General features: G+C 41.8%; 2 protein-coding genes across 10 annotated transcripts; one reads left to right on the forward strand and one right to left on the reverse strand.

Moving 5' to 3' along the window:
* Window positions 1-456: 456 nt before the first annotated feature.
* Window positions 457-10,923, reverse strand: znf384b (zinc finger protein 384 b). Of its 7 annotated transcripts, none has more exons than XM_044208956.1 (11): window positions 9,530-10,012; window positions 7,706-7,773; window positions 7,332-7,554; window positions 6,374-6,487; window positions 4,949-5,103; window positions 4,764-4,840; window positions 3,779-4,003; window positions 2,412-2,579; window positions 2,225-2,303; window positions 1,915-2,073; window positions 457-1,770 (listed from the first exon to the last, which is right to left on the reverse strand). In XM_044208956.1, exons 2-11 carry the CDS (start codon window positions 7,769-7,771, stop codon window positions 1,387-1,389), a joined length of 1,650 nt encoding a protein of 549 aa, XP_044064891.1. In that variant the 5' UTR covers window positions 7,772-7,773; window positions 9,530-10,012; the 3' UTR covers window positions 457-1,386. The 7 variants fall into 7 exon arrangements, with proteins under 7 accessions (XP_044064891.1, XP_044064890.1, XP_044064888.1 ...); XM_044208955.1 differs by having other exon boundaries at window positions 4,764-4,855; window positions 9,530-10,003; XM_044208953.1 differs by having other exon boundaries at window positions 457-2,073; window positions 4,764-4,855; window positions 9,502-10,923.
* A 575-nt stretch (window positions 10,924-11,498) lies between these two features.
* si:ch211-154o6.3 (uncharacterized protein LOC563854 homolog) lies at window positions 11,499-20,427 on the forward strand. Of its 3 annotated transcripts, none has more exons than XR_006379275.1 (16): window positions 11,499-11,788; window positions 13,672-13,790; window positions 14,257-14,498; window positions 14,836-14,959; window positions 15,235-15,356; window positions 15,907-15,993; window positions 16,154-16,243; window positions 16,637-16,725; window positions 17,429-17,651; window positions 17,783-17,905; window positions 18,046-18,211; window positions 18,435-18,523; window positions 18,679-18,775; window positions 19,065-19,134; window positions 20,101-20,157; window positions 20,358-20,374. XR_006379275.1 is itself a non-coding variant. In XM_044208967.1 (16 exons), the coding sequence occupies exons 1-15, from the start codon at window positions 11,699-11,701 to the stop codon at window positions 20,108-20,110; spliced, it is 1,731 nt and encodes a 576-aa protein (XP_044064902.1). In that variant the 5' UTR covers window positions 11,499-11,698; the 3' UTR covers window positions 20,111-20,157; window positions 20,358-20,427. The 3 variants fall into 3 exon arrangements, 2 of the variants coding, with proteins under 2 accessions (XP_044064902.1, XP_044064903.1); XM_044208967.1 differs by having other exon boundaries at window positions 19,065-19,124; window positions 20,358-20,427; XM_044208968.1 differs by lacking the exons at window positions 19,065-19,134; window positions 20,101-20,157; window positions 20,358-20,374 and adding an exon at window positions 19,250-19,585.
* The last annotated feature ends 289 nt before the right edge of the window (window positions 20,428-20,716 follow it).

The raw sequence follows: 20,716 nt of genomic DNA on the forward strand, positions 1-20,716 counted from the left end.
TTATGGATAACACCAGCAGCATAGTGTTTGCTTCTCTTTTTCATGTATTATACATCTCAAATATCCTGGTAATAGTTTTTCTTGACCAAAATAAAAGGTATTTACATGTAATGAATGTAGAGCTGAAACAATTAGTCTATTAATCAATTACTCAATCGACAGAAAATTATTCAACAACTATTTAGAAAATGTATAAATTTTTTTCAGTAATTCATCGAAGCCAAAATGGCTAAATGCAATCTAAAAGGTCAACTTAAGCTTTGGGGCATTTTCACTATTTTCTGACATTTTATAGATCAAATGATTAATTAATTAATCGAGAAAATTATCAGCAATTAAGTTTTTTTTAGTAACAGCCCTAAATGAATGTCCCTTCATAAAGCCACTATGGTACATGAGAAAATAATTAATTTGGCATTAGACTGAAACAGGAAAAAAAAATAAACAGCAATGAGAAACATTTCAGAGGGTTTATTGTATTATGAGCCGAAAAAAAAAAAAATCAGATGTGTCGGTATGTTTGTAAAGAAGTATTATAAACATTGTTATTGTGGAAGTATAATAGCAAGAACATTTTTGGATAGCATTACTTTTAGGACATACACACAAAGCAGTACAATAGGATTACATGAAACGTGAACCGGCTCATCACTTCCCAGAAGGTCATGTGAAGTAGGTTATATGGATTACCACATCCTTTAAACACACAATCATATCTTATAAATTGGTAGTATATATCTATATATACTTAACTGATATTTTTTCTTTCCTGAAAAGGAAATAACCTCTATGCCCCTTTTATGGTTAAAATAATTCATTGCGGGCATGTATTTTACAACATAGTAGAGGTATTAACACTGATGTAAAAACTGAAAGTCTCTGTACGAAAGTATAAAAATTTACCTTCACAGTCAACTACCAATTTCATCAACAGAGAGGCCATAAATTGCAATGGCCAAAGCTGTATTTGTGGGGAACGGCAGGAGGTGATAAAACAATAATAAAAGAGAAGCACTGTCTCTTTGACTCTCTCCCTATAATAAAACCATCACTGTGATGGACTGAAACATACTTTATTGCAGCCTTTACATGCACTTTCTACTCAGACAGGACAGCTAAGCAACAAGAAACAGATCAAACAAGGCAGAAAGAAAAAAAAAGAGACAATCTAAAAAAATAAAAACAAAATTATAGTCTTCAGTATACTGTGTGACCATATAATTTGTCCTGTCTGCCTCAAACCATCGTTCAGGCACAGTCATGTGTTCCGAAGTTCTTGTATCATCTTAGTATTGCTTTAATCCTTCGACTCTCCATCCTCCATTTATTGTTTTCTTGAATTAATTTTATCTTCCCTACCCCCCAAACTCCCTCCTTTAATCACCTCTAAGAGTTTAGGTGCTCCACTTGAATGGTGGAGGCTGACACAGTGAGACAGAGGTCCTTGTGGGAAGTAATGTCAGCTACACTGACTGGTTTGTACTGGATGTCACTGGCAGAAACTGTCTTATACTGGTGTAGGTCAAATGGACAGGAGATGGTTTCTGTCTGGGGGTAGTTGCTCTGGCTCTGTCCCTGCTGGCTGCCGCCGCCCGCTCCTCCGCTCCCAGCTCGGCTCGATCCTCCATCTGTGCTCTCTACCTGGCTCTGAGCTCCAGCTTGGCCCTGGCTTTGGTTCTGGTGCTGTTGTGCTGCTTGTGCTCCCACGACTGCTGGTGCAGTCAACTGGTCTGGGTTGTGTTTCTCCATGTGTTTCACCAGATACGTCTCCTGAGATGAGGGGAGGATAGGCAGAGGGGAAACAGTGGACACATGACTACAAGGTGTAAAGTAGCTGCCACTTGTCTGATGCCAGAGAGGCGATTCACAGTGTTTCATGTAGAAATGCTCTTCAGAAATGGACATTTGTCTTACTGAGGTATAAGTGCGGTTGCAGAGACCACACGAGTAGATCCTCGCGTGTTTGACAGTGTGTGTGGACATGTGCACCTCCAGGCTCGCTGCATCTATGTATCCTTTATTGCAGTTGGTGCACTTGTAGGGCTTGTCCTTGTTGTGTTGACGCCGGTGGGACTGGGAAAAATGGTTATATAAAAAAAAGTTTTAAAATATAGCAAAGTGTTCTGTGAGACAGGTAATATTATATAGTAAATAATATATATATTATATATATAGTGCATTCATTGCACTTACTGAATGAGAAGACAACAAAATTCTTTCACACCTGTAAATTTGAGAGTTGCGTGAAGGATTTCTCACAGCCTGGATGGGTACACTTATATGGCCGATCTCCGGTGTGAATCCTGAATAAAAAACACAAACATGGACTCCTGTCACTTTCATGGTAATCTAACCTGACCGCAGAAAGACACTGAGGCAGATGAGAAACCCAAGACCAGTGATTCACTTACCTGTTGTGCTGCTGAAGGTGACTGAGCTGTCTGAAGCTCTTTTGGCAGAAGGAGCAGGAGTAGGGTTTCACTCCGGTGTGGATGCGGACATGTTGGGCCAGGTAGCTAGAGTTGGCAAATGACTTGGTACAATGGGGACACTTGTGAGGCTTTGACTCTGTGTGGTTCCTGATGAGGGCAGACAGGAGGGTAAAAGAGAAAGGGAAACAGGAATGTAAAGGTAGACTGAGAAAAAACACGATACTGTGCTTGACACATACTTCAAAGTGATTGCCTCACTTTATCAAAACCTGTCAAGAAAGCCATTCCAGACAAGTAAAGAGAAGATTGGAGCACTAAAATATTTGGAAACCGTTAGCAAGAGCCAACAAAAATTCTGTATTATTTTACACTTTTACTGCTCTATGCAGTGTCAGTTTTAATTTATGTTCTTTTAAATTTCATGTGTTTCTATAAATGCCCAAAAGTGACATGCAATCACAGTAAAACAAAGCTAAAGAGTAAATTATTTTGACACTCTATCCTTTTGCCCTATATGATTTGGGTGTATAAACAGAAGAACAAAATATTAAATGTAATAATTGCAATTTAAAGGTTTTATAAATTCATCCATTTAGATTAACATGCCTCCAGAAATGAGTGTAAATTGATCTGATGACAGCCAAAAAGAACAGCAACAGGATGACTACAAAATGAGTGCAGAGAGCAGGAAAGCAGAGCATGGCAGCAAAGGATTTCTATTGCACATCACCATTCAATAGAGAAAGTAAGAAAAAGCATTGATAAGGAATTATACCAAGCAATAACACAATGGGTTACATGGGGAAGCACAATGGAACTAAATCAGCCTTCATTTCAACATGTATTTCTAAATGTGTATGTGTGCATTTCTGTTGAAGAAGCACGGGCAGAAGAAATGACAGAACATAAAGAAATAAACAAAGTGGGAAAACGCGATGAAAATATGATACAAACTGTACGGAGACAAGCAAGTATTGTGCACAAACACAAATGAAAAAAGAAAGAAAGGGTACAATATTCTCATGTATCATTTAATATAACAGAGCTCCATGCATTTCAAATGGCCATTCTGATTATTATATAAATTATGGAACATCTTCTTATGGACAAAGCCCAACTTAAAAATGCGTAATTTTCTGAAAAGGTCACTTCTGGGTGGAAGTGGTAGCATGCGAGCCAACATCTACATGGCAGTGAAATATGCATCTGCACAACCCCCCAATGTCTTCCCCAGGAGAAAGAAGAAGACAGGAGTCTGGGCTTCTAAAAAGGCACTTGGCAGGCAAGGACAGGGGAATATGGTACAAGGTTGGTAACCGGGGGTGGGGTGGGGGGGTCTGCAGTACCGTGTGTGCTGCTGTAAATGACTGAGTTGCCTGAAAGATTTCTGGCAGTAGGAGCAGGTGTAAGGCTTGGCCCCGCTGTGGATGCGGATGTGCTGGGCCAGGTAGCTGGAGTTGGCGAATGACTTGGCGCAGTGAGGACACTTGTGAGGTTTGGCCTCTGTGTGCGACTTGGAGTGGATCTGCATGTCAGACTTACTGAGGAAGGTCGCCGCACACATCCGGCACCTACAGGCGGAGAAACACAGAAATGGGAGGGCGGGATGGAAGAAGGAAGAAGAGGGACACATATACAGAAAAGGGGACACAAGAGAAGACGACGGAAAAAGAAATAAAAAAAAAAGGAGATGAAGGTTGTTGGAAGGAGACGGAGGAATGAAGCATTGATCCACAGAAAGAAATAAGATATGAAAGAAAATGATACTTGCAATAAAAAGGAAAATGAATAATATAAGATACATCAATGAAGATGAGGGAAGGAGGGAGAGAGGGGATAAAATCAAATGTTGACACATAAACACAGGGAAAGATGTCAAGGGAGAAATCAGTGAAAACTGACAGGGAAAGGTACGTAGATACTATAAAAAGTAAAAGAGCAGGACACAGGAGTGCTTGAGAGTTTAAAACTCAAAGAACATGCTATATAAAACACAAAGAGGACAGTAGAGGCCAGGTAGCATTCATGTTCAGTGTGTGCAGAGGCGGGGGGAGCGTCTATGAAGCACTGATGTATTTGTATCTCAAATACATTAAGAGAAAGAATCAACCGTCCACTACAAAGCAGGCATGTTCTGCCACAACATGCAGTGAAGTGTGTTTAGAAGAGGTGTCTGCGTGTGTCAAATGCTCATATCCAGCAGCACCTAGTTCATATCTAAACATCTCTACGCTGATTTCGACAGGACACGGAGGAACAGGTGTGCTTGCATTCCACAGCTAGAGCGAGGAGAATTGGGGATGAACAGCAGGTGCTGTTTTGACACTGTACCTGTATGTTTTTGTGCTATCTTTTGGGCCATGGTCTTCCTCTTCATTTGACAAGTCATATGGGTCTCCAGTATGATGCTGCAGAGATGCCAGCTGTCAAAAACATTATTCAACAAATATTCAAAGTTATCTGATCTTTATTTTTAATCATCTCAGATTTCCCTTTCTACGTCTGTATTTTCTTACCTGGCCGCCGGCCGTCAGATGAGCCAGTATTAGTGTTTCATTTCCTGGTCCACCCACAGGACTGACCCTGGACAGTGTCGTCTTCTTCTTTCTGCCTCGTTTGGAGGGCGCTGGCATCACGACCAAATGCGACGTCCCATCCCCTTCTTTTTTGTCTACAACAAGATCAACAGTAGCAGGTTAAGAGGAGAGAATACTCTTGAACCGAGCAGCAGCAGGGGTTTGCAAGCTCTCTGTGGAACAGTTTCTAATGAGCCCTTCTGCAGATTAACTGCCCTCTAGTTGGTCTGTAGGTATACTGACATCAAACTGAAAATCAAAGTATGCTGCAGGAAGTCTCATGATTTTAACTGTTCTTATTCTTTCAGCTGTAATTGACATTTGAATGAGACAGGACATATAATCTCTGTGAATAACTTGGCTATTTCTTACTCAAAATCTGTTTAAAAAACAATCAAATGTTGCTTCCTTCAAAATGTTTTAAATAAATAAAAAAATCACAAACCAATATTGTAAAAGCAAGCTGTGACAGCATCTTTTGCATGTGGAAGATACTTTTTAGAAAAACTGATTAACTTAAAGGCATAGAACCATAAGTTACTGGTACAGCCTGGATAAGCAATTAAATCATTAATTAGCTTCTCATTTATTGTTTTCTTGTTCTTGTTGCTGCTTAACTCCTGAGAACAATTTGTGCTTTGAAGAGAGGTGCTAAATTGGGTTCATAACTCAGAAATATCATTACAAGCAAAATGAACCAAATCTAATTTTATTTTCTCTCTCATAGCCTGGGCACAGTGAAAAGTCTGATCATGTTCCAAATCACTAAAACAACATTAAATGTTGCATAATTGGATTTTGTTTGGTCTCCTGAGTCTTGTTTCTGCTGATTTGCGTAGCCTCAATAGGTTAGCACTGACATTTGTGAAAACGCTGGTTTCAATCAGGATACGGTCATTAATGTTGCATTAATACAGCGCTGTCACTGATTTCTCAGGGGGGAGTTGCTCTGTCATTATATTCCATTATCTACACTTATGTTTAGTAGTTATTTATATAATAATAATAATAATAATAATAATAATAATAATAATAATCATCATCATCATCATCATCATCATTAGTACATTTAAGAGACAAAAGACTATTTTCACTCACTCCCTTTTCTTTGACTGTTATTTGATTTATCTTGCTCAATAATACAGTAGCAGTGGCGGCAGATGCACCCATTAAACGTTTGATGAAGTTTAAATGTATATACTTCATATTGAAATTATAAATTGTAATGTTGTGCTTGAATGAGATTTTATTAAATAAAGGCCAGTCTTAGTGAAAGACAATTTCTATTAAGGCATTAAATTTTAGAACCATATATGAGATATATCGGTATACAGTATGGTATGTGTGTCATTATGTGTGCTTTACCTGGAGAATGGAGTGCTGAAACAATCATGGTCGTTGCTGGATGACCAGAGACAAATGATTGAGAGGAGGTGGGAGAGACTAGTGTTCCCTGAGGAGTTGTGATGACCAGACCCGCTTCACCGAAAGTGACGGACAGAAAACAAGAGAGACGACAAAAAGGAAATAATCACAGATTACAAAGGCAAAGAAGAAATCAAAGTTGATAACTGCGTGTTTTTACCATGATTACAGTTTGAGATGAACAGTGTCCTTGTAGTTTTCCTCCAGAATTCAGTTTCAAAAATGTATTACCAACACATATTTGTATATAAAATGCTAAACCTGGAAGTGTTAAGTGCTATAAAAGCACAGCACTGCTGTTCCATTATTTGAAGAAAACCCTAAGGTTGTAGCATAAATTGAGAAAGGCATGTGTTCATTTTACTGGCACTGTGTGCTCTTATCCCATAGTGCAGCCTAGAGGTCCCATGTAACTGAAATTTGTTCTCATCAACTAACTTATTTAATCGATTGCTGTTATTTTATAGTTCAAAACTAAACTCATGGGATCTTAATCCAGCCTCAACCTTTGCTGTTCTTTTGATTTAAAATTGTACTTTGATCATTAGATATTAGGGCTGTCCCTAATGCTGCCCTCCGTTTCCATTACCCTTCTCTGTATCCATCACAGTTGGTTTCGGGGTGAGGTCATTTTGAGACACGACTTGGTTTGTAAAGTTTACAGCTTGCCGTGCTGTTGCTTCTTCGTTGCTCTGGGTACAATGACGCAGCCAAAAAAGTGCAGTGATTCAAATGATAAAATGCAAGTCGACTCGGGGTCTTCTCAACTGATGACTCGAATCATCGACTTTTAGGGGGCAGGCCTATTAGATATTATGTCACATGTATCGTGGAATAAACAAGTACAGTCTCAAACTGAGTAAGACCCAGAGGCTTCTCCATGCAGAAACAGACTCACCTGCTGTCATGATGCCTGTGGAGGGGACAGGCAGCATGTTCTGGGTGCTGTGAGGAGGGTGGAGGTGTGCCACGCTACCAGCCTGCCCTCCTCCATCTGTCTTTGTCCCAGAAGTGGGGATGGTGAGAAGAGCTGTTTGGTAGTGGGATGCAGAGGAAGGAGAGAAGGAAGCACTCTTTTCCTGTTGCTCTTTCACCTTGTTCAGGAACATGGCATTCTCAATCTGTCAGCAAAGAGGAGATTTTTAATTTGATTAACCAGACTGGACTCCCTCAATCCTCTTCTTGCAGTCACAAAACACTCCTCAAAAGGAGCCTCTTCTTCACATCAATACTGAAGAAGCTGCATATTCTTGATTTCTCGTCCAGACTTACCTGTCCTGGTACAGTGGGGATGGGAGACCAGAAATACGATGAATTAAAATGAGAATCTTCCATCATTTCTGCAATGACACAAAAGCAGCATCAGTCAATTGCTGTAATGACCCAGTCAGTACTACCACTTGGTTACTTTGCAGTAATAAATATAACATACAAATACTACAAAGACATAACCAACAGTGCACAGACCATAGCAGTTAGCACTTCTATGACATTATCAGACTCACAACGGACAGTTTCAAATGCAGCAGAACCTTAAATACCATCTTTTTTATTCCACGCATTCTTCTTCCCTTTCAAAACATGGTGCCTACATTAACCACAATGCAACTCTTCCTCCGACAGTTCAATCTGAGATTTGGATTTGCTATGCTAGTAGTGGCTGATGTAGCCCATGGGATGTAGCCTCGAGCAGCTAGCCTCAAACAGAGATGAGGAGCGGACTACAGACGTCTCACTTCTTTTTAACTCCACAACCCCAAATTTTTTTCATTTTCAAAACAAGTGACATCACTTGAGGCAGATTTCACGCAGCTCCCTCTTGAGCCACAAAAGGCTTTATACAACTTCTTCACATATGCAGTAGTAGGCTACCAAAGACCTGTAAACAAACTTTGATGTGTAAAATCAGTGGAGTTCCCCTTTAAAACCCAATTTTTACACAGGGCCCCACTTTAAAAAAAAAAAAAAAACTGTCTCTAGATCAGGTAATAAACCTGAACCCACCTTAAGGCCCATGGCATGTCAACTGATCCTGCACTTTAGTGGCGCATATTCCCAGACAAAACTACAATAAAATGAATGATGGCTGAATTCTATTTAGCTGCTTCAGTTTCAGGGTCCTGGTATTGTGCATGTGGCTCACTGTCACGCTTGTCATGGCTTACTGGGGAACAGAACAGAGCCATCTTTCACACTATTAGTCACACCTGTGCTTTTCCTATTATGACAAGTCAACATATCTGCTGTGAGAAAGTCCTATTAATCAGATTACCACAAACTAATTGCCACACATGGGGGTTTTTGAGGGGGCCTGGAGGTGTAAAGCAGACTTGGGGCCAGTAGGCTCCTACTGGCAAAGGTCCAATTAAAAAAAAAAGAACAGAGGTAGACTGACTGATAAGATGATTATAAAGGTTTAATAACTAACTGAGTAGAAGAGCCAAAGACCATGAATATGGTTTGAAAAACAAAAATAACATGTTGTCTTTGGCTCAATACAGTGAAAATTGTACATTAGAGATTATGCTCCTGCAATGTTGATGACATCGATTATGTAATATGATGTTCAACTTTCTTAACTGGACTTCAACTGTAAGGTTTAATGGTTTCGAGCACCAACACACAGTAACTGACCTCAATTTTGTGGTATTCACAGCAGATTCAGTTTCTTAGCTAGAAGTTGGCTCAACAGACCCACATCGCGCCTGATGAACTACAGAACACCAAATATCGCTAACTTTTATGAAATGCCACACCATTACAGATATATGCAATGTTTACAATAAACCGTAGCTTAACAGAAGGACTCCATGTCGGCTGCTTGCATCTTGTAGTTAATCAGGCCCGACGTGCTGATTAACATACAGTTAGCTCGCGGACAGCACAGTGTGTCTGTGGAGCCCTCCTGCTTGGGAAAAAAAATAACAAGCAAAGCAAAAAAAAACCTAAGGATAAAAAAACTGAAGCGAAGAGAAAAAAACCAATAGACCATCCTCACAGACTTCCGGCTGTGGAGACGGGTGGAGAGAGGCGGCGCAGAGTCATGCAAATCTACCAACAAATACTACCGATTGCATGGAGAATAGTGGCGTTTACCGGTAACGACGACTCCGTCTCCCTCCCCGGAACTCCCGTGTGTCGGGACAATTTAGACACAGTTTCCAAATCTGTCCAAATTCCTGCAAACCAGTGAAGTTTTTTTTTTCCTCTTGGCCTTTTTTTTTTTTTCCAAGATTTTTTTTTCTCTCCGGTGAAGCGGCTGCCTTGTCTAAAGCTTCACTTCCTCCGGATAAGGTCGTCAGACAAAAGAAGTGTGTGTGTGGTGATGTCACTTCCTGTAACTGAGGGACAGTTAATTTAAAAATGTCAAAAATGTAACGTGTTCCTCGGTCAGCTGGTTGGTATCCTTACATCAACAGTTAAAGGGTGAATGTACACGGATTTGAACCACTTCCGTACATGATTGTTTGCGTTTACTTTGTTAGATTTCAGCTTCAAGTTGTGAGGGGAGGCAACCAGTATGCTGTGTTCACGTGCTGTCGGAAGTAACAGAGTCCGGTAGTTGTCAGGGTTGTCAGGGTCATGAGAAACTTTTGATAAATCGTTCTCTAAAGTGACAAATTATTCCTTCATATTACTAAATTGTGTGCTTAATACACTTTCCCCTTAGTTAAGTAATTTATACCCTCAAATTACTTATTTAATTCCTTGGAGTTAATGATGAATGCCCTGAAATTGTGCCTTAAAACTACTTAATTCATTCACTCAAATTAATAATTATCAACCTTAATTCTATAAGTCCTTGTCCTCCTCACACCATGGACGGAGCCAACACAGGCCCAGGGGTCCGAGTAGGGCTGAATTTACCTGCTAGGGGACCCCAGCTCTCCCAGACCATTTTGGGGTCTTGGGTCCCTGGGGGTCTGGAGCTCCGGGGCAGTTGTCCCATTGGTAATCCAGCCTTGGATCTGAGGGATTAGGGGGGCCCTAGACAGAGCCAGTAAGACTATAGTTTCCAACCTTTCTGGCTTGCGATACTTTATAGCCAAGCAATGCATACTTGTGACTAGAGCTGCAATGATTAGTCGATTAATTGTTTAGTTGCTTGACAGAAAATTAATTGACAACTATGTTGATAATCGATTATTTGTTTAAGCCATTTTTTTCAAGCAAAAATGCAAAAACATTTAATGGTTCCAGCTTCTCAAAAGTGATAATTTAATCATTTCCTTGTCCTTCATTGGAGTTAATTGAATATGTTGGGGGTTTGGACAATAAAAAAGACTTTGAGGTTGCAACACATTTAGTTCAGTTTTGGTTTAGTGCAGACACCATGCAATATGGTCCCTCCAAATCTGCACAGTAAAGTAGTACCATAGTGTAATACGGTCCACTACAATATAATACACAAAAAAATATCACTGGTGTGTGATTAAGAAAATCCAAAACTTTCGACTGCACTATTTATTGACATTTTCATGTTTAGAGGTTGCCTTCTCGACAGTTGATTGTAAAAGTATGCAATTTATTATATATACTATATGTCCTTTTGCCTTGTCAGTAAAACTAATTAGAATTGTATGTGTATGCCTACTAACACTTTAGTTGTCATGCATATGTACATCAGTTTTTATCTAATAAAATATTCAAGTATGAATGGATTTCCTATGAAACTTTTTTTTCCTATTCACCTTGCTGCTGAGGTTCAAATGGACGTTGTAGCACTTAATTTCCAAAATAAAACAGCCATTATTGTTTTTTGTTTGCTTTTTTAAATTTGTAATCGTATTTACGATTTTGAGGCTCGAAAATACGAGCTGATGGAAAAGCAGTTGAAGGCAGCGCCGTGTGACTGTCCTCCAGGTGTCAGAGTGACTTTCAGTTAGTTAGACTTTTGTTATGTGAATTAACTGCATGTAACATGTAAAGTCGTACACAATCACGTCTGCTTAAATGAATACCCGCGGAAACGGTAAATGTATTGTACAATTATATTTATTGTTAACCGTTTTTCAAATCAATGCTTTAATGGTCCACGTGATGTCGCTGTAAGGAAGGTTATACACGTCTATTGTAACGTCAACATCCGGCGACACGTCTCCCCAACACACCGCCGAGCCGTTTGATACATCGTTATTTATTTAAACCTCTCCAGACTTTTCATTAAAAGGCAATGTTGTGTCTTTGACACTTTCTGACAACCTGAGAGTCAGTCAGGCAGTTTAAAGTGTAGTTAACTCGCGGCGCTTTAGACGAGAGCTTCAAATGGGGGAGGTGAGGAAGCTGCAGAAGAAGTTAAGACAGATAGAAAATCTGGAAATAAAAATCAGTCTTACCCCAGAAGAGAGATTCAAGGTACAGAAACACTTAATCTGCCTTTTTTCCCCAAAGTGATCTGTGTGTAATCTGTTTGATTTCGGCAAATCCTGAATCGATTTCCCTCTGGTGTAACAACATGTTATGACTGCAACTCAGATTTTACTACAGCACAGACACAAATTTAGTCAAAATTAAAAACATCAGAACAAATATCCAAGCTTCAGCAGAGAAGTGTTGCACGTTCATGCACTAAACAGTCCATTACAGTATATCAGATTTGGCACATAGCACGCCAAGCTCACGTGGTTAAATAAAGATGATGTTTTAATGGTGTTGGTGTGACTATGAAGTAAGGCTTCTTAAACTAGGAATTGCAGTGGTGGTTTCATAAAGAAGAAAAATATGTGATTAACATGAATTAATAATAATAGTGGAATGAATAATTTGACAGCTTTTGCCCTAGGAATTTGGTAGATCAGAAGCTTACACTTTGAGCAGAGCTCATCAGAAAAAATAATGATCAGGAACTTCAGGAGCACCTCACTGTGTTAAAGGGCAGAATCTGAATTCTGTAAGGTATGGCCATGCTCTACAACAGTGTCGTTTTCTTACCTGAGCTGCCCTTAAATCCCCTAATTGGAAACAGGAAAACAGACACATACATACAATGAGATCCCACACATCTACAGCTGAAGATCATGAATAAGTTACATTTCCTTTGTCTGAACATAAAGTGTATTATGAAATAGCCTACAACTAACCAGAAAATGATTGTAAAACAAGAATAACACAAAAATAAATGAGTAATATTACACTTTATTTACAATGGATTATCTCCTTATTAAAGTATCTGGGTAGTTTGGGGACTCAAAATCAGTGGTGGAATGTAACTAAGTACATTATTGACAAGTACTGTCCTTAAGTACAGTTTTGCCGTATCTTGGGTATTTCCATTTTATGCTACTTTATACCACAACATTTTAGAGGGACATGTTTTTCTTTTTACTTCACTACATTTATCTGACAGATATGGTTTTACATAGAAAAGACAACTTTATAAAATATGACGCATTGTTACAGATTAAACTACCCAACAGTGCAGAATATAGTTACTATAATTAGCTCAAACCAGACCACTTACAAAATTAAAATGCTGCTTACACAGTTATGTGTCAATAATGTTAATTCAATAATACATGAACAGGGGTTATTCTGCTTCCCAAAGAGATACTTTTACTTCTATACAATACTTCTGTACTTTTAACTTCAGTAGTTTTTTTTTTATTATCAAAGGAGTATTTTTACATTGAGGTATTGCTACTTTTACTTAAGTAAAATATCTAAATACTTCTGTTAGGGTTATTTGGAATGAGCTTTACGTCGAGTAAACGGCCTTACTCTGAGTATCATTATATACATGTACCAAGAAAATGTTGGCTAAACTGACAGTAAACCCCCCCCTCTTTAATGGTACTGTCCATTTTTGTAAACACCTCACACATTTGCACGTTCCAGCATACAGTCTGTGGTTCCAGCAGAGCAGACATGCAATAAACCCTGATGAGATCACTATTACATCAGCAGGGTTTATTTTCTCAGACTTAACAAAGCTCCACCAGAGCCACAAAATACATCATAGTACATCAAGTGTTTTCTCAATTAAAGTAGTAGACCTTTATGTGTAAAACTGGGTGGAGCACTCCTTTAACACAGGAAACAGCCACTTAATATCAAGTAGACAAGTCGAATTCACTAATTTATGCATGTTTCATAACTCACAATCCGACAGGAGTACGGCATATGTTGTCAATTGCAGTCTAATAAATCAAGACAGGTTGAATATGTTGGTTGTGCATATAAACAACTTGTGGATTTAGTAGCTTGGTTTACAACCAATCTCGTGCCTTCTTCCCTCTCAGATCTCCAGGAAGGCGGAGCTGCGTTCCAGATTGGCTGAGCTTCAGCTGCAGCTTTCTGGCCCGCAGCAAACTCTGGGGATTGTGGGAGACGGAAAAAAGGAGAAGATGAAAAGACAAGTGTAAGGAAGTGAGGGAGAGGTACCAGCAGGTGGGGGTGGGGGGCACAGATGGAGAGAAGCATAATTCTTCAAAAGCAACAACATTCACTTTGAAGCCTTTGATCTTTTTTATATGTCTATCCAAACACACTGGAGGTCAAATACTGTCACGCTTTAAGAAAATGGGAACTTTCTGCTGTTCATAATGTGTCATGTAAACATCATTCAGGGATGTCATCCTCCCTATTAAAGCTCAGGGCTTTGTGCAGATCACTGAAATCACCATGTGTGGATATTAACATCAAACTGAATGAAACACACGTATTCTTTCTAATAAACAGACTAGGAGCTCATTAGGAAGGAAGTGCTGTTTTTGTTTGTGTGGGACTTGGAGATCCTCTACAGGTATGATCCCTGTCACAAAGGATGCTGTGGGCAGTTTGCATCTTGATTATTCATTCAGCTATTGCTTTCTGCACTGGCACAGGGAGGATGCCCCTGAGGCCCTTCCATCACAAACGCCTCCAGCCTCCAAGATCCTTAAGGGAGAAGAGGAGTCCAAAACTCAAGCAACGCCAGCGCCAGCTGCCAGGAGGAGGGAGACAGGAGGGGGAGCAGAGATAGGCAGACACCAGGAAAGGACGGAGCCGGCCAAGGTGTCAGATCACTGCCGAGACGTGTCAGCAGGCTCTGCTGACTTTGACAACAAGCAGCGACTGCGACAGGAAGGTGGGATAATTAAGAAAAGTGGCTGACGAGATTATTATTAGTTTATCGCAGGCAGAGAAAAGTACAATGCAGTGCCCTAATTTGCGATAAACATCTAAAATCAGATTATACATGTATGCCCCGAGGAGTCCTAACAAGCTCATGTGGCTGCCAGTATTAAAACCAACAGGCTGCATTTGCTTCCCTGAAGACAGGACCCACGTTTTGCGTCCTTGGAGCTAAATAAGCCCCGCTCTTCGCATTGGCAGACTACTCCATATTGAATAACTGTGTATATTAGCAAGCTGGGGTGCTGATGAGGCAACATTGCTAATTGCACAAATCATTTCCTTTACAGAAGCTGAATTTACATCCCTCAAATCGTCGTGGGAGAAGGCAAAGTTTCGCTTGAGGCTGTTGGAGGGTCACAATGACATAGTCACCTGTGTGGTTGCCGTTGACAACCTGGTGGTTTCTGGAAGGTAAAGCAGGAAGGAAGCCCTGATTTGCATAATGGATGTGCAGAGTGAACATTTCACCTAGTTTATCACTTAATATGCTCCCGCTCTCTCCCTCGCTGTCTGACATGTATTTGTTTTTCTTCGCCCGCCCTGATCGCTCGGCGTGAATCTCTTGCGATTTATGTCAAACGCCTTTTAACTTTGCTTGTTTTCGCCGCCTTCTCTCACTCACTGTAACTCCCCTTTTATCTTCCTGTATCCTCTCTTTCGCACTCTGTCCATCCTCCTCCTCTAAGCCGAGATACGACAGTGAAGGTGTGGCACGTTCCCACGGCAACAGAGCACAAGAACCTGGGGGGTCACACTAGTGGGGTCACCTGTCTGTCTGCACCTCCCCCTGAGTACTGCAAGAGGCTGGGTGAGGATACACACAAACATACACATTTATACACACACGCGCCGACTACAGCTGAGTAATGCCTGTGTCCTGCGGTCTGGTAATTATAGGAGCAGTTCATCAGATCAACCCCAGCGAGAGATAACCTCAGTAGACACTTTAGAGAGTTCACTGTCTGTCTGAAGTAGGCAGCCTTCCATCACTTGAACTCCAACGCCCTCTCCGGCTCTCCTCCTACACTCCCTCCCCACCTGCTTACCCAACTTAAAATATCAAGTCGAGAAGTGCAGCGCTTAAATGATGCAGCTCAGTCGAACTAAAGTCACACTGTGTTCATCAACTAATTATTTGTTTCTTTTTTTTTAAATCTATTCTCTCTTTGCCTCCTTTTTACAGTCTGTCTCTTTTTTATTTTGCACATTATCACTTATTTACAGCTTCCTCTCAGCTTAATCTTTTTGTCCTCTTCTCTCTCTCTTTTTCTGATCTCTGTTCCTTCCTCCTCCTCCTCCCCCTCCTCCTCCTCCTCTGTCCCCTCCCGCTCTTTTGTCTGTGTTTGCCCTCTCGCCAGCCTGGTCCCTGTCTTTGTCCGACAAGGAGAGGTTTATTTTGAGTGGCTCGGCAGACTGCTATGTGAAGATCTGGGCCCTGAGCATTGGTACGCTTAACCACACAAACATACACACACATATATATTAAGGTAGACGGAGCCTCGGGGCTTTTTCTGGGAAATGTTTGTGCATCATAATCAATGTATGCCTGTGTGACTGGTGGTCTGTGTCCTGTCAATTAAATTAGTATTTTCCTGTTACCTCCAGGGCAGTGTGTTAAGTCTATCTACACGTTCAACGCTGTGACTGCGCTCTGCTTTGTGCCAGAGGAAGACGGCTACATCATCACTGGGTCAGGTGTGTTTATGTGTGGAGAGCAGGTGCATGTGGAAAAACTAAGAGCTAGTGACACAGTGAATGGAATAATTGGAGTTAGATGTTGTCATATCACATTGGATTTGTATCTTATTTACATCTGTACATGTATGTGTTTTGGAGCAGACATGTACGTGCATACTTGTATGAACGCCGGTGTGTGTGTATGTCTTTACTAATATGTAGTCAGATTCTCACACAGTGGCATCATCTGCCAGTGAGTTAGTGTGTGTATCGCTGGGCTATCGGGCTAAATCAGAGAGATGGAGGCACACGGTTTAGGCAGTCAGGCTCAGGTGGGTCGACCGTGACCAACAATAATGACTGCCAGCCGCCTGTCAGCACATGTTAACCTCACACTCTGTCACCTCTCAGATGCGGGGAAAGTTCAAGCCTGGAGCTGGCACACTTTCGAAAACTGCCAGTCAATCAACGCTCACCAGGAAGCAGTCACCTCCATCCAGGTGGGTGGGTCACTCACCTACTGACCATGATATGCTCTCCACGCTGAGGATGCTCAAACTGTTTTTTCATGTTCAGCCTATTTTTAAGAATGCAATGGCTGACACAAAAACTTGCCAATGTTTCTCACTCTGTAGAAGCTGTCTAGAGTAGTTAGAGAACTCTTAATTATTAATTTGTGAAAAAGCCTGTCCTCAGGAAATCAAACAGCTATATTTCTACACTCTTATCCTCACACAAGCTTTCCTTGTTTATTGCTTTCAAATGGAAATCAAAGATATTTGTTGAGATGTAAGCTGTGGAGCTTGGACAATTTTAGAGAGCATACTCTACATATTTTGAGCAAAAAGGCTTTTTATGGATATTGAAATCCAAAGCTGCATATGCACATTTTTTCAATTTGCAATCATCAAAATATGCCTAAAGCATTAAAGCGTAGCGCATCATTGTCATCCTCTTTGTTGTTTATCATGCAAAGCGCACAATCCATTTATAACCAACAGCGGCACAGAAACGTACATTTTCAAACTGTTCACACACTTCTTTTACATTTACACAAATACATACACTCTCTCTCCCTTTTTCTGTGTATCTATTTATCTCTCTCTCTCTCACACACACACACACACACACACACACACACACACACACACTGGGTAAAGACTCAGATCACCATGACAACCGTGTCTCTTGTGCCCTCCACAGTCTCAGGGTCCGCTGGTGTTTAGTGGCTCGGCTGAGGGAGGGGTCTCTGTGTGGGAGAACCAGTGTTCGGATCGAGACCCCCTCAGGCTGCTGCACCACTGGAGCGGCCAGGTGACGGGGTGTGGAGGGGGGCCGGGCGGGCGTCTCACCCTCAGCCCGCGGGGAGACCGAGTGTTCCTGGCTTACGGTCGAGCCTGGCTCAAGATCCTGTACTGGAGGACTGGTGAGCTCTGGAATGGGATGGGCAGAGTAGAGTGTGTGTGGCAGATAGAGAGAGTGAGAGATTGAAAAAGGAAGGTGGATATAGGAACATTTGCATAATCCGTCCACCTAACATCTGTCCAATTATCACAGGAACGATGTCCAGGCTGACCAATCACAGCAGCATCACCGGGGTAACAGATTGTGTTCACCAGACAGGAGGCCTCCTAATTGGTTCCTGCTATGATCTAGCAAATGGAGAGAGCTCTCTAAATTGTGAGTCGCAGAGTAAACCATGTGCAACCAGAAGTTACTCGCTCTACTCTGAGAGGGTGAAAACACTTTAAGGACTTAAGACAAAATTGAAACCACTTTGTTTTCCTCAGTTGACTCCCATTCCCTTCATCTCCCTCTAGTATTCTCTCTGCCTCAGTGTCGGTACCTGGCCTCTCTGAACTGGCCTGATGCTCCAAGAATCCTCTGCTTTGCGGCGTGGACCACAGGGAGCGGAGACCACCGGTGGGTCACTGGAGGTCGTGACCTCCTCGTATGGGAGCAGCTCCCCAGTTCTGGGAAGCAAAGGTGGGCGCAATACATGTCACACTACACAACACTACTCAGTTAAAAAGATTTTAGTCTAAACTGCTAAATTATATTTCTTATTTGCATATTCATTATTCTTTCCAAGGTCAACTGCATTGCTAATTCTAAAGCTATACTGGGATTTTAACAGATTTAACTGATTTTGAGACACACTTCTATTGATATTAGGTGTTTTAATTAATTGTGGGTATAAATGTTACAGGGGTGACATCACAGCGAAGAGAGACACTCGATTGGAGTCCTGCTTCTTGGAGTCAGAGGGGGACACCGAAGATGACGAGGACACTGATGGTACAGACACACACACTGCAATTTCATACCTTTTCATGTCTTCATTTACTGACGTACACGCTTGATGAGTAACCATGGAATTGGATTTCACTACCATTTTAATTTTAGATGATGCATGTCGTGACGAATCCTTGTGACCTCCTTGTCAAATTTAGATTACGAGGACAATGATGACAACGATGAAGGAAAAGACAGCCGTTCTGACGGTGTGGAGGACGGAGGGTCTGGCTCGTGGTTCCGCTGTGTTCTCCAGTGAGTGCCGGTTTCTCACGCTGAGGACACCACGGCCTGCAGCCATGATGAGGAAATGAGAGGGAGGGAGCATAGTGACAGCAAAGTAGGGTGCAGGGGAGTGAAGTGTGACAGACTGAGTGTCAATGTCGGGGGTGGAGCATATGGATGGAGATAGTGAGTGTGTGTGTATGTGTTAGTGGTAGGCAGATTGTTTTCTATGTAAATATTATTTCCACATACAATAAAGCTGTCACACTGTGACTCTCACCTCCAAATTTGCATCTCTTGTTGTCTTTTTTTATTTCAGTCTGACCCTGCATCATCTTCAAACACCAGTTCATCGCCCCGCTCTGCCGGTGCAGCCTATGTAAATGAATGTAAATGTAATATTATTCTTTATTCCCTTTGTTCCCTCCTCCTCCTCTTTGCTGTCTGTATTTCTGTCTCTTTCTCTCTGGGGTGTCCTTGCTGTTTTTGTAATCATAATTGAAGTGTGGTTTTTTTTGTTTTTTTTTTAAACCTCCCGCCTCTTAAATGAGCTTATTAATGTCGTCCTCAGTATCATTTCTGTTTGCCTCGTCAAATTCAATTCTTTTGCTCCACGTCCATTTAATTGAACCCGTTTAAAAAAAACACATAATTAGCATTTAAATCTCTTTCCTACAGTCTCTTTCCCTCCCTACATCGCTCTCTCTCCCCTCTCTTACACTAGCACACTCTACATGTCTCAGTCGCTACGGCAACCGATGCTTTTTTTTCTCACTTGCTCTCTGTATCTCCCCCTTTCTCTCCGTCTCCCTCTCTCATTCCCTCTCTCCACTGCCAGAGGTAGGCATGATAACTGATATGTGTCGGAGTGCGTGTGTGTCTGTGTCCGTCTCCCAGTGTGTGTGTGTGTCTCTAAGTGACATTTTTGTGGTATTTAGGCAGCAGTTTTTGGATAGGAAGTTACCTCTCTCCACTCAAAGTGCCATATAGAGTATTGGCTTCATGCATGACGCCTCTAATGATGATTAATGTGCTGTGCTCAGGTGTGTGCACTGTAGATGTGTGAGAGAGCAGTACAGACAATGAGTGTGTACTTCTGGGTGTTTTTGAATGCAGATGTGGATTCTGTATAAACATGTGGTGCATAATTGAGCGTTAAATCTAAAAGCCTGGGGGAGACTGTGTATGTTTTCCATGAAAAAAAGTGACAGAGTTGGCTTCCTGCCAATACTCTTGCTGGTTTCTATGTTAACATGTTTTTTATCTGGCAACATAAAAGAAGAAGAAAAAGCTGGACCCTCCCCCTTTCTCTCCCTCTCTCTGTCCCTCTCTTGCCCCTCTGTCCTATCTTACAGAGAGAGATGAGCGGAGGAGCGGAGTCTCAGTGAACAGAACGAAGCGATGGAGAGATGGTAAGATGGATAGTATCTGAGGTGAAGGAGGGATACATTGGGTGCAGATGCATAAAATGTCATTCTGAGTGATGGCTGGCGTGGGAATCAATGTCTGAGCTGATGAGGTCGTGCAGGGTGCCGGTAGACAGTACATTTTCTCAGATAACTTCTCTGTCACTCCACCACCTCTCATTCTTTCTCCTCCACTTCTCTTCCAGCTCCATCTCTCCTGTCGCACGACTGACTGCCCTTCGCTGCCTCATTTCCCTCCTCCTGGTTGCTCTGGTGACACAGCCCTCCACCTGTAACCGTGACGACAGTGAGGGCGAAGAGCAGGTGGACGCTCTGTCGGTCCAGCTGTCCGTCACCGCCCAGGTCACACCCACCCCTCTGTGGGCGGTGGTCTGGGGTCCCACGCAGCCTCTGGAGGATGAGACCTACCATTTCCTCTCCACCCAGGAAACTGACCCCCTGCACCAGCATGGGAACCAGCAGGAGACCAACACCGCCACGTCCAAAGACTGGCCTTATCCTGATGCAAGCATGCAGCCCCGAGAAGAGGCACCGCTGGGTTCTA

The sequence above is a fragment of the Siniperca chuatsi genome, linkage group LG9 (assembly GCF_020085105.1).
Source record: "Siniperca chuatsi isolate FFG_IHB_CAS linkage group LG9, ASM2008510v1, whole genome shotgun sequence".
NCBI lineage: Eukaryota > Metazoa > Chordata > Actinopteri > Centrarchiformes > Sinipercidae > Siniperca > Siniperca chuatsi.

Bases quoted from the DNA above. Each gene is read 5' to 3' on its own strand.
- si:ch211-154o6.3 (XM_044208967.1), top strand. From the start codon at position 11,699: ATGGGGGAGGTGAGGAAGCTGCAGAAGAAGTTAAGACAGATAGAAAAT. The intron at 14,499-14,835 runs GTGGGATAATTA...TTTCCTTTACAG, and splicing joins GCAGCGACTGCGACAGGAAG to AAGCTGAATTTACATCCCTC. The intron at 17,906-18,045 runs GTGAGTCGCAGA...ATCTCCCTCTAG, and splicing joins TGGAGAGAGCTCTCTAAATT to TATTCTCTCTGCCTCAGTGT.
- znf384b (XM_044208953.1), bottom strand. From the start codon at position 7,771: ATGATGGAAGATTCTCATTTTAATTCATCGTATTTCTGGTCTCCCATC. The intron at 5,104-6,373 runs GTAAAGCACACA...ATCTTGTTGTAG, and splicing joins TTCAGCACTCCATTCTCCAG to ACAAAAAAGAAGGGGATGGG. The intron at 2,304-2,411 runs GTAAGTGAATCA...TTTTTTATTCAG, and splicing joins CACCTTCAGCAGCACAACAG to GATTCACACCGGAGATCGGC.